This window comes from Muntiacus reevesi, chromosome 1, assembly GCF_963930625.1.
Source record: "Muntiacus reevesi chromosome 1, mMunRee1.1, whole genome shotgun sequence".
NCBI lineage: Eukaryota > Metazoa > Chordata > Mammalia > Artiodactyla > Cervidae > Muntiacus > Muntiacus reevesi.
In genome coordinates this window covers 275,520,457-275,534,909 of record NC_089249.1, presented here as the reverse complement: position 1 = coordinate 275,534,909, position 14,453 = coordinate 275,520,457, and the positions used below count along the sequence as shown (strand labels likewise).

Here is a 14,453-nt window from a genome sequence, read left to right as displayed (position 1 = left end):
CACTGCAGATCTGTAAGGGGCCAGAAGTAACACATTAAGTGGGGACTTACTAAGTACTCAGTGTGTGTCCAGCGCTGAGTTAAACATAACGCGATAAAAATATAAAGAGAGCACTGTGCTTTATATCGTAAAGTTATGCTTCCCTCTTATGATATAGTGAAGTTATCTTTACAAAGATACACGTCATACCTCCATCTTCTCTCTTTGAAAATAGGATATAAATAACTATCTGGGACTCTTTCTAAGGCAAGGTTCTTTAGTGTTGAGTTTTATTGTACACACGGAATGAGATTGCAGGTCAAGTGGACTATTTTCCGTCTCTTTTCTACCGTCAGTAGTGCAGTGAAGCTGGCTTGTATTGCCTTGGGAGAGCTGATTTTGCCATGCCTCCCCCAGCTCAGTGCTAACTGATGTCAGCTTCAGTTCAGTTCAGTCACTCAGTCATGTCCAACTCTTTGTGACTCCAGGGACTGCAGCACGCCAGCCCTCCCTGTCCCTCACAACTCCCAGAGTTTACCCAAACTCTTGTCCATTGAGTCAGTGATGCAATCCAACCATCTCATCCTCTGTCATTCCCTTCTCCTCCTGCCTTCAATCTTTCCCAGCATCAGGGTCTTTTCCAAGGAGTCAGTTCTTTGCATCAGGTGGCCAAGTATTGGAGTTTTAACTTCAGCACCAGTCCTTCCAATGAATATTCATGACTGATCTTCTTCAGGATGGACTGGTTGGATCTCCTTGCAGCCCACGGGACTCTCAAGGGTCTTGTCCAACACCACAGTTCAAAAGCATCAATTCTTCGGTGCTCAGCTTTCTTTATAGTCCAACGCTCACATCCATATGTGACTACTGGAAAAACCATAGCTTTGACTAGATGGACCCTACAGTATGATGTCAGCTTAGTCGGTTGCAATTAACCCTGATGGGAATATTTACACCACAGAAATTGGCAGGCACTACAAAAATGCAACTCTGTCTCTCCCCTAGCCAGTGTCTGCTTTAAAACATTTACCAACAGGCCAGTGAACAACACAAGCATTCAATGAGCAGAATTGGATGAGTTATTTTTACTTCTTGAGCTATTAACTGCACCTGTGTGAAACAGGGATAGTAATATATCCTATAGCATCTGTTGCAGGATTTAAGTGGAACATGTGAGAGTACTTTGAACCTATATGGAGTGAAATTAGTAATGTCACAATGATAAGAGTTGCATATTCAGTGATAAAACATGAGACCTTGACAAAGCCAATGCAGTGTAAGTGGATCTAGAGTTTCTTACCCCTATATCTATGCTCAACCTGACAGTGTACCTGGCCAGATGAAAAGAAGAGTGAATTCAGAGTCAAAGAATCAGGCAAAAGACTGATTCCTATAGTACACATCAAGTAACAGATAGGTACCGAATACAATGTAGAATATTCGCCCAAATTAGTAACCCTATTCCTTTTCAGAAACTCTGAGTTCTCTATGCCTCTGATGAATTAGACTTATGAAGGTGGATAAAATATCTTCTGTATGTATACTACGAGTATACTCCGTATACTGCTGTATACTCAGCAGAAAGAATTTTCTGTCTTCTTTTTATCACCTATTCAGTACAGAGCTCTGCATATAAAGGACACACAGAAAAACTTACTGATAAATTTGACCTCTTGAGGTTGCAAATTCCTGCTTTCATTTTAATGACACTTCAAAATACTTTAAGAAGCCTTATTCAAATCTGCATGAAAATCCCTACCCTTTGATTCAGTGTCACTGCCTTTGGCATTTTCAATGTGGTTAAATAAGTTACATATTGAAACTATGAAATCATCTTCTGACTTCAAACACTTTTGAGAGTGCTTATGTGGAAAAGTGGGTGCTTTATACTGGTCAGCTCTTATTTACCTTTGAGAAAAATAAAGAAAGCCAAGACAGTTCCTTGCATAAAGCACATCACTGTTGATACTAGACTGTCAATCACCACAACACCATGCAGTTGTTTAATTTTCCTGATGTGAACTCTATGTTGCAGATTTTTCTAAGGGCTTGCTGTTCCAAGATGAAGGCTTTGTAGAAGCTAAGGAATCCTATTCTGTTTTAGCTGAAATTGAAATCATCATAGCCAGATAGATGTAGACTTGTCATTCTCAAATTCTATGACCTTAATCTGGTGATTGAGTCTCCCCAAGCCTTGGTGTCCTCATCTGTGATATACACACACAGGTTTGTGGTGGGGGTTAAAGGAAGAAGGCTACATATGCAGAGCTCTTAACACTGTCTCTGGCACATTATAAATAACAAATTATTATTACTGTTACTACCTTTTAATAAATTACTCCTGGCTTTACTCCTATCTTGCCAAATCTCATTAAATATGCTACTCTGTCCTTTTGTTTCCTCACATAAGAATTAGGTATAAGATCCATCACTTTTTGCTTCTCTGGAATAATGGAAGAATTAACTCATGGTGGACTGAATTATTCTCAATGAGTACAGTGAGAACTCAGTGAAGTGCTTTTCTTTTTAAGAAATGATCACCAACCCTAGTTTTGTGACAAGCCAAGCTATCTCAATAATCTTAAAAGGTATCATGAAGGTTACAAGAGTTTTATGAAAAAAATAAGTTTTATGCCCTTTTAAAATTGAATCATGTTACGTAGTATGCTGCAGACTGGGAATACAGTGAAAGGGCAATTTGAATAGTTGAAAATAAAACAGCAGCGATATTCCATTTCAGTATGCCCAGGGATGATTGCTTTGAAGTCTTAAACTTTATAATCTGAACACACATACTCCTCCTAACAATGAACTTAAATAATGACAAGCGTGGAAGACACAATCCCTGAATACAATATTCAGATATTATAAAAGAATTAGTTTAGGGGAGTGGAGTGTAGAATTGGTAAGATGCAAACATCTTCTGCAAAGACGATGAAGACGAATTCTTTTATAATGTCTGAGATTTCTGCAGACATTGTACAGCCAGAAGCCGCAATATTTACCTTTAACAGAATCTTCCTCTGGAGCCAAGCTCCAGGTTTGGTTGCGGGAAGGTCAGTATGAGTGGAGAAATACAGAAGATTCATTGGAACTCAGAATGTACTGGCACCCTGGACTGTGTACTCCACCTCCCATCCCAGAGAAAATAATTTCTGGACTCTTGAATGGATATTTAGCATATAGTATAATATTAAAGCTGTTGGCACAGTGGGAATTCATTCTCTATGTTCAAATTCTTCTAGAAATTTTCTTGGTTGATTTCAGGAAGAATAATATTTTAAGAGGAAAAAAAATATGATATCACTTCTAAACTTTTTGGCTTCTTTGTTTAAATATAAATACAAATTAATATTCCTTGTTTGCCAGTGTGTTGAGTGTGAGCTCTCATCATCATGTTAAATACTATTTTGAATGTAATATTTTTTGCTTTTATTTCAAAAACTTGGGTTTCTGAAAACAATCATGTATTTTGGCTCCTGAGGTGATTATTATCTAATTGATTATGAGATAAAATGGAACCTGTTGCAGGCTTTAAAATCAAGAAGCATCTACTAAGTATGTTAGGCAGAATTTTAGAAATGGAGACCTAATTGAAATAAAAAGGTGTTTATTTGGAGTTTGTTAGGAGACATATATTTGCCCAGGAGACATATATCCAAGAAACACTTGGATTGTGTACCACAAAACTATACAATGGGAGGGGGCTTATGAAGGAAAAAAGCTCAAGGTTGCAGTTAGTTACATGAGTGGTGGTGGTGTAGTCACTAAGTCGTGTCCGATTCTTGTGACGTCCATGGACTGTAGCCCACCAGGCTCCTCTGTCCATGGGATTCTCCAGGTAAGAGTACTGGAGTGGGTCACCATCCCCTTCCCCAGGGAATCTTCCCGACCCAGGAATTGAACCCGGGTCTCCTGCATTGCAGGCAGATCCTTTACCAACTGAGCTGTGAGGGAAGCCCCTGGTTACATGAGCTGTGTATCAATCATTATAATTGGACCTGGAAAGAAATAAGGGTGCTCGTTAAGTAAAGCTCGGTTGGAATCCAAAATGGTTGCATAGTTACAGGGAGAGACCTTGAGAGCTGGAGGCTGCAGCTGGCAGATGCTCTTCGGAACACAGCTGGTGGTGAGCTTGGGCCTGGTACCGTTCAGAGACAGGTGACGTTTTCAGTGGTGCAGAGATGTGTCTGAGACCAGATCCGCAGTGACCTCTCAACTCTGTATTTTAAGCTTGTGATTACCCATTATAATATCAATTGGTCATCAAATGCATTTGCTTTGAGTGTATTAAACACTAAAGAAGGTAACGGGAACAGAATGGGGAGGAGGAAGCTAGAGCTGGAACAAGAGTTTCATGCGGCTTCAGGGAGCACGCAGCTTCTCGGAGAGAGATTTGAAACAGCAATCGAATCTTATAAGCAGAGGAAACCCTAAAGCCATATATATGGTCAGATGGTTTTGTTTCTCAGCTAAGGAAACACACCACTGAGATGAAATGACACATCCAACCCATTGGTAGTTTCAGATGTTGCCGGGAGAAGGCAGTCTGTGGGCGCGGGATTGAAGAATGGGTTTTGTGGGCTACCTGGAAGTTCAACTACTGTTACTTACTGTGGGTTGATCCCTGGGTCGGAAAGATCTCCTGGAGGAGGGCATGGCAACCACTGCAGGATTCCGGCCTGGAGAATCCCAGGGACAGAGGAGCCTGGCGGGCTACAGCCCGCGGGGTTACAAGAGCAGGACACGCCTTAGTGACTAAACCACCGCCCCCGCTGTGTCAGGCTTTATGCTATGTTCTTATGACCTCACTGCCTCTTTTACTCTATCCTAACGATGTTGTGTTCCTCACTGAGTCCTGTCCAACTCTCTGCAACCCCCCGGACCGTAGCCCACCAGGCTCCTCTGTCTGTGGAATTCTCCAGGCTCGAGTACTGGAGTGGGTAGACCTTCCCTTCTCCAGGGGACCTTCCTGGCCCAAGGATCGAACCCAGATCTGCTGCATTGCAGTTATTACCATCTGAGCTATAACGATGTTATATGTTAAATAGTATTAACCAAAGTCTGAAGAAGTAAAGTAGTTTTCCGAAGGACTCATAAGCATTATATTATGGATTCCCACCCATAACTTCTGACAATAAATTTGGCCTTCTATAGCACACTAATGTCATGAGTGAAGGCATTTCAAGTTGCGTTTGTTTGAAATAAGAAATGGGACTGATGTGTTGGAGGAAGAGTAGATTAGATACCTTGCTGAGCAGCAGTAACATCTGTGGAAGGTTTTACATCTATAGAAAGTTACACGGCAAATCCAGGGTGAGTTTGTTTCATACAAGACAGAGCATTAGAATATTAAAGTAGAAAGGAAGGGAGGTAAAGGGGGATTAATAGTCTCTGAAATAAAACTGAGCCTAGCTGATAGAAAATATCCTATGTATGTCTATGAATGGTTTTAATACATATTGATTCAAAACAGCTAGGGAAACAAAAGGATTCAGTACCTTGTGGCAGTAATTATCAGTTTGTGTTTGGAGTATAGGTAATATTTTTCTTCTGCATTCATTTCAAAGAAATAGATATATGGAAACTAGATTATTTGGTGAATTGAAAACACTGCTGAATTTTAAACTATAATAGATATGAATTTGAAATAAAAATTAGAACAGCTTGTACTGAATTGGAGAATGAATAGTTCATTATTTTATCAGTTAATTGCTTTCCATCATTTTTCCTAATTAGAGTTAAAAACTTAACAGTCTATTTCGATGAACTGTTCACAAGAAATTTATAGTTTTTAAATGCCAGCTTGTATATAAGTAAATACTCAACAGATTCTTTAAAATTGTACTGTGTTCCTGGACAAATACTGAATCTTGATAGTTTAGGTTGGCCTAAACAATTTCAAGCATAACATTAGAGCTATATTAAACACTCAGCAAATTTTTACTGATTGTGTTTGGATTGGCTCTTTATGTTTTTTTTTTTTTAATTTCACAGAATGTTACTATAATAATCATGACTTTAGTTCTTGACCTGCTTTAGATGATTTTGTTTCAATTTATCTGTTACATATTGATGCCATTTATTAAGGCCTTTTTTCCTGTGATTTCTTTCTAGAAATCAACAAGGTGTTATTTATTTTCATTATTTCTCAAAAAATGTCAGTTTTTTAAAAATTATTCAAATTGTTGTAAGCCAAACATCACAAGGGTTATTTATAATATAATCTTGTAATCACACATAATGTGACCTTGACGTCCCATACAAATGCTATAGTATTACATTTTCTTCTCCTATCTATTTTTCTCCCACTTTAGAAATAAGATAATTCAGCATGACCAATATACTGCCAGGTGTAGTCACTCAGTCATGTCTGACTCTGTGACCCCGTGGACTGTAGCCCGCCAGCCTCCTCTGTCCCTGGAATTCTCCAGGCAAGAATACTGGAGTGGGTTGCCATTTTTTTCTCCAAGGGGATCTTCCTGACCCAGGCATTGAACCTGGGTCTCCTGAATCGCAGGCAGATTCTTTACAGTCTGAGCCACCAGGGAAGACCATATATGGCCAAACTATTTCCCGTAATTGACATTCCCTGATGGAAATTATCTTATTATTATTTTTTTTTGACTGAACTTACTTCACTCACTTAAAAATTTATAAATGCACTTTTTAAACTAACCAACTGCCTCAGCTGACATTTGTAACCACACACAAGTCATGCTCACAAAACTTTCCTGTAATAACCATTTCATCTTAAGAACACCTGCTTTCTCAGAGCTGAGAGCTGCAGGCTGTATCAAAGTTTCTTCAAAGCCTCCAGGCTGTAGTTTATGCTCCTTGCACGAAATCCTTCTGTGGTTTCTTCATGATGTTAACAGTATATGTGCTACAGGGTTTGATCATGCCTTGGGTTTTGAGAAAATTCTTAGATGTTCTTCTCTAAAAATTCCTTAATAACCTTCTTTACTGAGAATATGCGTTCTCAAAACACTTGCATTAACAGAAAGCTTATAACGCATTTCACATTGCTCACCACATTCAGCATGTGCCCTTTACCCAACAAGAAAAATAAAAAATATAAAAGGTCAATACTGGTTCAAAGAGGAGGAGGGGGGGAGTGAAAAAAGAAAAACAGGAATAATAACAGCTAAGTATATTTTCCCTGTTTTGGATGTTTGTAGTGAGGTTTGAAAGTCCAATATTTCTTTAACCAAATTAAATGAAACAAAATTTAGGTTTTTGTATTCATTAGTGTAGATAGATGTATTTGATCCAGCCAGGAAAACGTCATAAATTACTTTCTAGAAAAGAAAAAGAAAACATTATGTAAAATCTAAGGAAAGGATTTAAGCACAGCAATGACCAGAATAGAACAATCTTATATGCATATTTGGATATCCAGTTATATATTTCCTTGAATAGAAAATAATAATAAAAGCAAAAACAAAAACAAAATTTATTAAATTCATTCGTAACTAGACAACTTTTGATCTTGTGAGTTTCTGCCTTGTTCCTTCATCTGCACCATATTTCTGTCTTGTCTTTTTTTTCCCTAACTTGCTCCGTCTGAGGTCTCCTTTTCCCAGGCTCGAGGGTTGTATTCCTTCTTCCATTTGGTTTCTGCCCTCGGTGGGTAGGGTTGGCCCAGTGATTTGTGTTGGCTTCATGTTGGGGGGTGACTTGTGCCTGCATTCTAGTGGAGGAGGTGAGTTTACCTTTTTCCCCTGCAGTGGACAGGACTGTGTGAGGTGGTATGATTTGGGGCTTCTGTGGGAATCCCATCTGCTGATGACTGCTTCTGGGTTTTTTTCTTGCTTGTTGTTTGGGAGAGGCGTCCTGTACGGGGTGCCGTTGGCAGCTGGGTGCTAATGAGTTTTGTATGCAGGTATAGTCCTTTGTGGAAGTTCTCACTAATTAATAGTCCCTGGGATTAGGAGTTCTCTGGCAGTGTAACTAGACAACTTTTTATATCAAAGAAAATCCACATTCTCCCTTAACTCTGTTGCTGCTGCTGCTAATTCGCTTCAGTCGTGTCCGACTCTGTGCGACCCCATAGACGGCAGCCCACCAGGCTCCCCCGTCCCTGGGATTCTCAAGGCAAGAACACTGGAGTGGGCTGCCACTTCCTTCTCCAATGCAGGAAAGTGAAAAGTGAAAGTGAAATTGCTCAGTCGTGTCTGACTCTTAGCGACCCCATGGACTGCAGCCCACCAGGCTCCTCCATCCATGGGATTCTCCAGGCAAGGGTACTTAACTTTAGCTGATCATGACTGTGGCAAGAAGGCTTTCCTGTTTGAGGTGATGATTAACTTGTGAGTGTGCATGCTTTTCAGGTGAACAAAGCTTGGCAACAAAAATGGATCAAACATTATGGAGTATTTTATTGCCTTTTTAAAAGAATAGTATAAAATACTTACCAGCATTGAAAAATATTTTTCTATCTAATCAAATTTTAAACAGCATAAGCAGTGAACGCTTTACAAATATTTGTTACTTGTGCTATGTTGTCGTTCTTCTGTGGGTTGAGGCAGTATTCTTAATTAGCTTTAGTAAAATGTGACTTAGAAATTGGAGTTGAATAAGTCAGTATATTATAGGCAAAGCATTTATGTTTGGATTTTTAATTGAAATATGAAAGATTTTGAAAACCTGTAGGCATAGTTTCAAATCCTCTTTTTCTGAAAAAATTGCTTAATCACTGCCCAATTGCTATGGCTTTTGCAGTCATGTTTAACCCTTTCTGAGAAGATTCTACTCTGCAGGTTCTATAAATGTTTTCTTCTAGTTCTTTTTTTTTTTTCTTCTAGTTCTTTTTAATACAAGATTCCCCAGTAATATTTACTCACATTCCAGGCCCCTTGGCTATTCATGTGAGCTCAAAATAAGCAAGAAAATAAAGGATAAGAAAGATAAAGTAAATGCATCCAATTTTCTAAATGCATGAGAAATATATTACTTCTTCAGCAATTTTTTAATGTCACTTATACAGTTACTTTTCACATTTCATTTGCTTTATACGTAGTATGCTTGCTATAGGTTATATGGAATGCTTCTCTAACTTCTTCTGTGTGTGTTTTTCCTTCCCAGTTACTGGCTGACAAACAAAGTCCCCATCAAAAGGCCCAGCACAGGTCTGCTCATGTACACACTTGCCACGAGATTCTGCGATGAAATTCACCTGTATGGATTCTGGCCATTCCCTAAGGATTTGAATGGGAAAGCTGTCAAATATCATTACTATGATGACTTAAAATATAGGTACTTTTCCAATGCAAGTCCTCATAGAATGCCGTTAGAATTCAAAACGTTAAATGTGCTACATAACAGAGGAGCTCTGAAACTGACGACAGGAAAGTGCATAAAGCAATAAAGCACCTGAAACAGACAGACAGACTGAGTATGCACTTCTTTTCTGAAGATGCTTCCTAAGATTTGAAAAACAGGATCCAACACAAGACTGGGTTGCAGCATCCACCACTTACCTGAAAGGTGATCAAAGGACATTCATGAGAAATCCACTACCAGCTGACGACATACCTGCAAAGTGCTCTAAAAATTAAGTATTTTGACTTCAAGGGTCCTTAGTAAGTGCCACTTCCACTCAGAACACAGTTTGAATGTATAACCAGTAGTGTTTACAAGATCCAACAATGCACTCGTCACGAGTTAACGAAGCAAAAACGTTCATCACTGTCGGGCTGGCACTGCAACGCCAAGCATGAGAAGAGGAAGCCGGGAACACCACTCAGCCCTTGGGGAAACCGAACTGTCCTGTCAGCAGAAACCACGATGGAAACAGTTTGAGCAGGGAAATCCGTGAGGTCAGACAACTCAAGGAAACGCCTTCAGTCAGGACTCTGAGTCTGATCATGATGAACTTCATGTTTTGTTTCTGTTCTTGTTTGCCTTCTGGAGTCTGTTTTTGTTTGGGTATTCGGGGTGCTTTGAAATCCTTTCTGAGATAAATATGAATGAGATAAGTAACCTTTAAGTGATCGTTTTTAAAGTTCTTATATTTTTAAACAGGTATCACACAATAACTTTGTAAAAAAAGTTTTGTTTTGCACAACCGTAAACCTCCCAGTTTTTTTTCCAATGGTGTAGAAAAAGTGAAAGTGAAGTCGCTCAGTCGTGTCCGACTCTTTGCGACCCCATGGACTGTAGCCTACCAGGCTTCTTCATCCATGGGATTTTCCAGGCAAGGGTACCGGAGTGGGTTGCTATTTCATTCTCCAGGAATGGTGTAGAAGGTACCAGCTAAACTGTATCACTCAGCAATCTTGAGCCATTCTAAAGGAAAGACAAATTCTGTGTCATCTGAGATGGTAAAATTAGCAGGAAAAAAAAAATTACTTTTGGTACCAAAGATTATACTGATGTGTCTACACGAGAAACAAGTCTCCTTTCATGAAAATAACATATTAGTATATCAGGATGCTACTAATGTAAAAATTGTCTCTAGGTATTTTAAATTTTCCAAACTCAAACTTCATTTTTGTTTGAAAGGAGATTCCACGGCTTTTACATTTCATAATGATTTTGTGGAAGCATTTTGCCCATTAGAGTAAATGTTTGACTGGTAGGTCTGAAATGTGACTTCCAGTTCTTTGATATCCCACTTGTTAATTCAGATGGAAAGACTGACTTGCTCTGTAGATGATTGTTAAAATTTCTTCATACAGAAATGATTAATAGAGTGCTGTTTTCATCACAGAGATAATTTTAAGAGGTTTAACAGTGAGACTGTATGTCAGTATTTTGAACTTCAGATTAATTAAATTGACCAATATTTTTTCTATAGTTAAATTTATTCACATCATCACATTAATGTGTTTTCAGAGAAGCACATGAAATTATTAATAAAGTGATTTTTGAAAATTTTAACATATAACAGAATTGACCAACAGGCCAATTTCTGGTAATTACTACACTGGTAGGTAATTCTGATGGTAAATTGTTTCTTTAGAAAGCAGAAGTGCTACGTTCCCACTTCTACTCTTGCCCTAAAACAAAATAGATTACTTCTTGTTTCTTAGGGAAGGCAATCTGTGAAAAGAAGAAATAGTATGAGGGATATATATATTTTGTTTCTTGGAGAAGAAGGCCTGAAAAAGAATAAATAGCCTAAAGAATATACATATACATATATGTTATCAAAAAAAGGATATTCATAGTAATACAGTTCTCAATATATTAATAATATGTGGTATTCTTTTTAAAAATATGATAGAACCTTGGGATAGAGAAGATTATATTTTCTGAGAATTTATGTGTCTCTAATAAAACAAAATAGAATCCACAAAGGAGATACATAGCTAAAAATTGATAGAATATAATGAAATTTATCACTGAACCTCTTATTATTGGAAGTTTTTAAAGGATTAAGTCCATGTTTTGAATGTAAACTTGAAAAGTCTGATATACCCAACTCATCAAACGCAGGTGATTACTTAATTTGGACTTGCAGACAAGCTGTTTGAGTAGTCTTTAATTTAAATTCAATAAAAACTTTGAAGTCACAAGTCAATTCTTTTAGATAAGATACATCTCAGAACTCATTGAAGGTAAAAAGTGGCATCAAGGTACCTTGCCATTTTGACTGTGCTTTCAACAACTGTGTTTAGACAATTTTAAGGCCACAGCAAAAGCATCCCAGACATTCACTGTCCATGCGTTGATGTTTATCTCATAAATGCATTGAGTAGTGCCTTTTTCGCTTCACATTGCTTTCTTACCCTATGCTTTATGTTCTCTAAATACGTTGCCCAGTTCTGAAAATTCTCAGCATATAAAAAGGGCTTCAGTATCGACTGAGACTACTTTTGTTCATCTCAGGGAACTTTCAATACTCAAGAATGAATTCAATTAAAGGCGTTTAGTGTTCAAAGAAGACAGCCTGTACAAGACCAGCCCATTCCCTATCGTAGCGCTTTCCATCTCCCCTCCCCTTCACCATCCACTGTGGCCTTCTTACAGGGGTGGGGCAGGGAGATTACTGAAGGCAAGAATGAGAAAAAGAATTCAGATCCAGCCAATCAGGGGGCAAAAGCGATCATGATGAAATCAAATTATAAGTACATACTTGAAATTCTTGAGTGTTTTTTTTTCTTCTGAGACTATGTTCACAGCTTTAATATTTTATTTCCTTTTCATGATTTAAACCTGTACCTGGCAATACGCAGGCAGCTGACTGTGAAACACTCCTGTCCCTTCGAGAACATGGTTGTTACTTGCTGTTGACATGAAGAGGCCATGGAAACATTTTCATCATTATTACCCAGCCTGTTCTATACTTAATATTAAGTTGCTGGAATAAAAAATAATAAATCAGTAACAGATTTTTCTGGGCAGATCTGATGATTGAGCCCACAGGACTGATGAAATGACTGGAAGTTTTTCTGTCTGAAATAAGGTGCTGGGCATTCAAATGTGTTTATGTATTGTATATGAAATGAAATGTATATCAGTTGCTAATGGGAATTTCTACATATATGCTTACAGAAGCAATTTATTTAAATAATGCTGTAGGTAGTGTACATACCATCTAGTTATTAAGCTACTACGCAGGAAGAGGGTGAACAGAGTAATTTATTTCTGATTGAGCCAGTTAGTCATAATACACACAGTGTGGTATTTGGTTCATAAAAGAGTTGTTTTATGTGGTTATTGTTGGGAGTATCTATAATTGTGGAAGGGGTGTAGGAAGAGTTATGTATAGTTAGTTGTGACCTCTACCAGTTTGAGAGTTTCCCCATCAGACATGATCAATATACCAATGTTTGACAACTTGAGTGAGAAAGGGTTATCGTTCCTATCTGTTGAAAGAAAATCCAAATAAAGCCCACCTAGAAATAGATATTTTATTATATATGTGCTATAGATATATCTACATAGTACAAATAGACGTGTGATGCATATATACAATGCTATATATGTGTGTCTGTGTGTATACACAGAGTCTGTAATATACACACACTGGATTTGTGTTACGCTCATGTCTTCAGGGTTTGCACTGTGAAGCACTCTGGAGATAAGACCTCTTTAGAATAAAGAAGTTCTTTTGAAACTTCAGTTGCTAACCTGCTTTAAAGGGATCTACTTTGTAACTGAATTCTATGTTGTTCATACCTAGAGTTACAATGAGGGTCTAGTATATCCAAATCTTTAAAAAAATTAAAAAAAAAAAAAGTCTTCAAGCTGGCAATGTATTTGAATTGCAGTTTTCAGATTGTGGCTCCAGAACCATTGTCTCCGCATTTAAGTAGCACCTTTTAATAATTACTGTTTCTTTGTGTAGGCAAAAGCACAAGAGTTTCAAATGTATATAGCAGGGGGAAAAAAAAGTTTACAGAGAGAGTACTGCTGCACAGAATAATTGCTACTGTTTCTTCTATCATTTGTGGAATTGAAAGATGAGGTTTATTCTGTCAAGTTCATTCTGTTCAACACTGTTTCCCTTTTGTTTATGTATAGCAATCGGGTGTTATTGTTTTATCATTTGTAAAACTGTAAAATAAATTAAACCCCGTTTTGTTTTTTTTTTTCATCTTTCTCTTATCTTTTATATCTACAAGGTCTATTCCACTTTGCATGTCAACCTAAGGTGATACCAGCTTTAAAAAGTTTACATAGGGTTCCTGGTTCCCCTCCCCGTCAGCGCCAGCAATTTGCAATTTAGCCAGTCATTTCTTTAAAGTGTATTCAGAGCAATATGGACAATATCAAAACCCTCATGGACATCCGGAAATCCTGAACAGTTTTTGTGTGTGTGGTGCCTTGCGTTTGTAGCTGAGGGAATGGAGTGTTACGTAAGCTACAGTCATTTATATCCAATTTGTACTCCCAGTGACTGCTGTCAGCGAGTCAGTCCAGCTTCATGGCTGAAGAAGCCAGCAGGTCCTCACACATTCTTACGGCTGCCCTGTGACTTGGGATTGCAAATGCTATTGCACCCACTGGCTCTTGTTTGCAGCTCATCTTCCAAAGGATGATCCTAAAAACCGCATTTTTAAAGCTTTCATGGCTTTCTAGAACTGACTGACCTGTTTTCAGACTGCATTATTTTCTCCAGAAATTATTAACTTTAGTTTCATGAGGTCACTTTTTACCTTCTGTAATTTTAAAATATTTGCTAGAGACCAACAGTGAACCATGAACAAGGGTTGGTGAATATCAATCTTGTTTGTATTTGCGTAATTTTTTTTCTTTCAAAGATCCATACACAGTGGGCAATCCCTGTTTATTCTTGGGATATAATCAGACCTCAACATGAGCCCGTGAGATGCGAGCTGCAATATCCCATTTTTATAGATGTGAGATTATGTGATTTGCTAAAGGTCACAAAGCCCAGAAATGAGAAAACAAGGATTTGAATTCAAGTGGTCCATCTGACTTCAGTGTACACTTTCTTAACCATCAGGTTTTGATGCCAGTACTTTTTAACTGGCAAGAAGTTCCCTTGGAAACTTAGTTTG

General features: G+C 38.1%; 1 protein-coding gene across 1 annotated transcript in view; it reads left to right on the top strand.

The window, feature by feature from the left end:
* ST8SIA4 (ST8 alpha-N-acetyl-neuraminide alpha-2,8-sialyltransferase 4) overlaps positions 1-13,515 on the top strand; it is a 98,910-nt gene extending 85,395 nt beyond the window's left edge. Inside the window, exon 5 of the mRNA XM_065919783.1 lies at positions 9,067-13,515. Within this exon, the coding sequence (XP_065775855.1) occupies positions 9,067-9,349 (283 nt within the window). The 3' untranslated portion in view covers positions 9,350-13,515. The remainder of the gene's footprint in view (positions 1-9,066) is intronic.
* Positions 13,516-14,453: the final 938 nt, after the last annotated feature.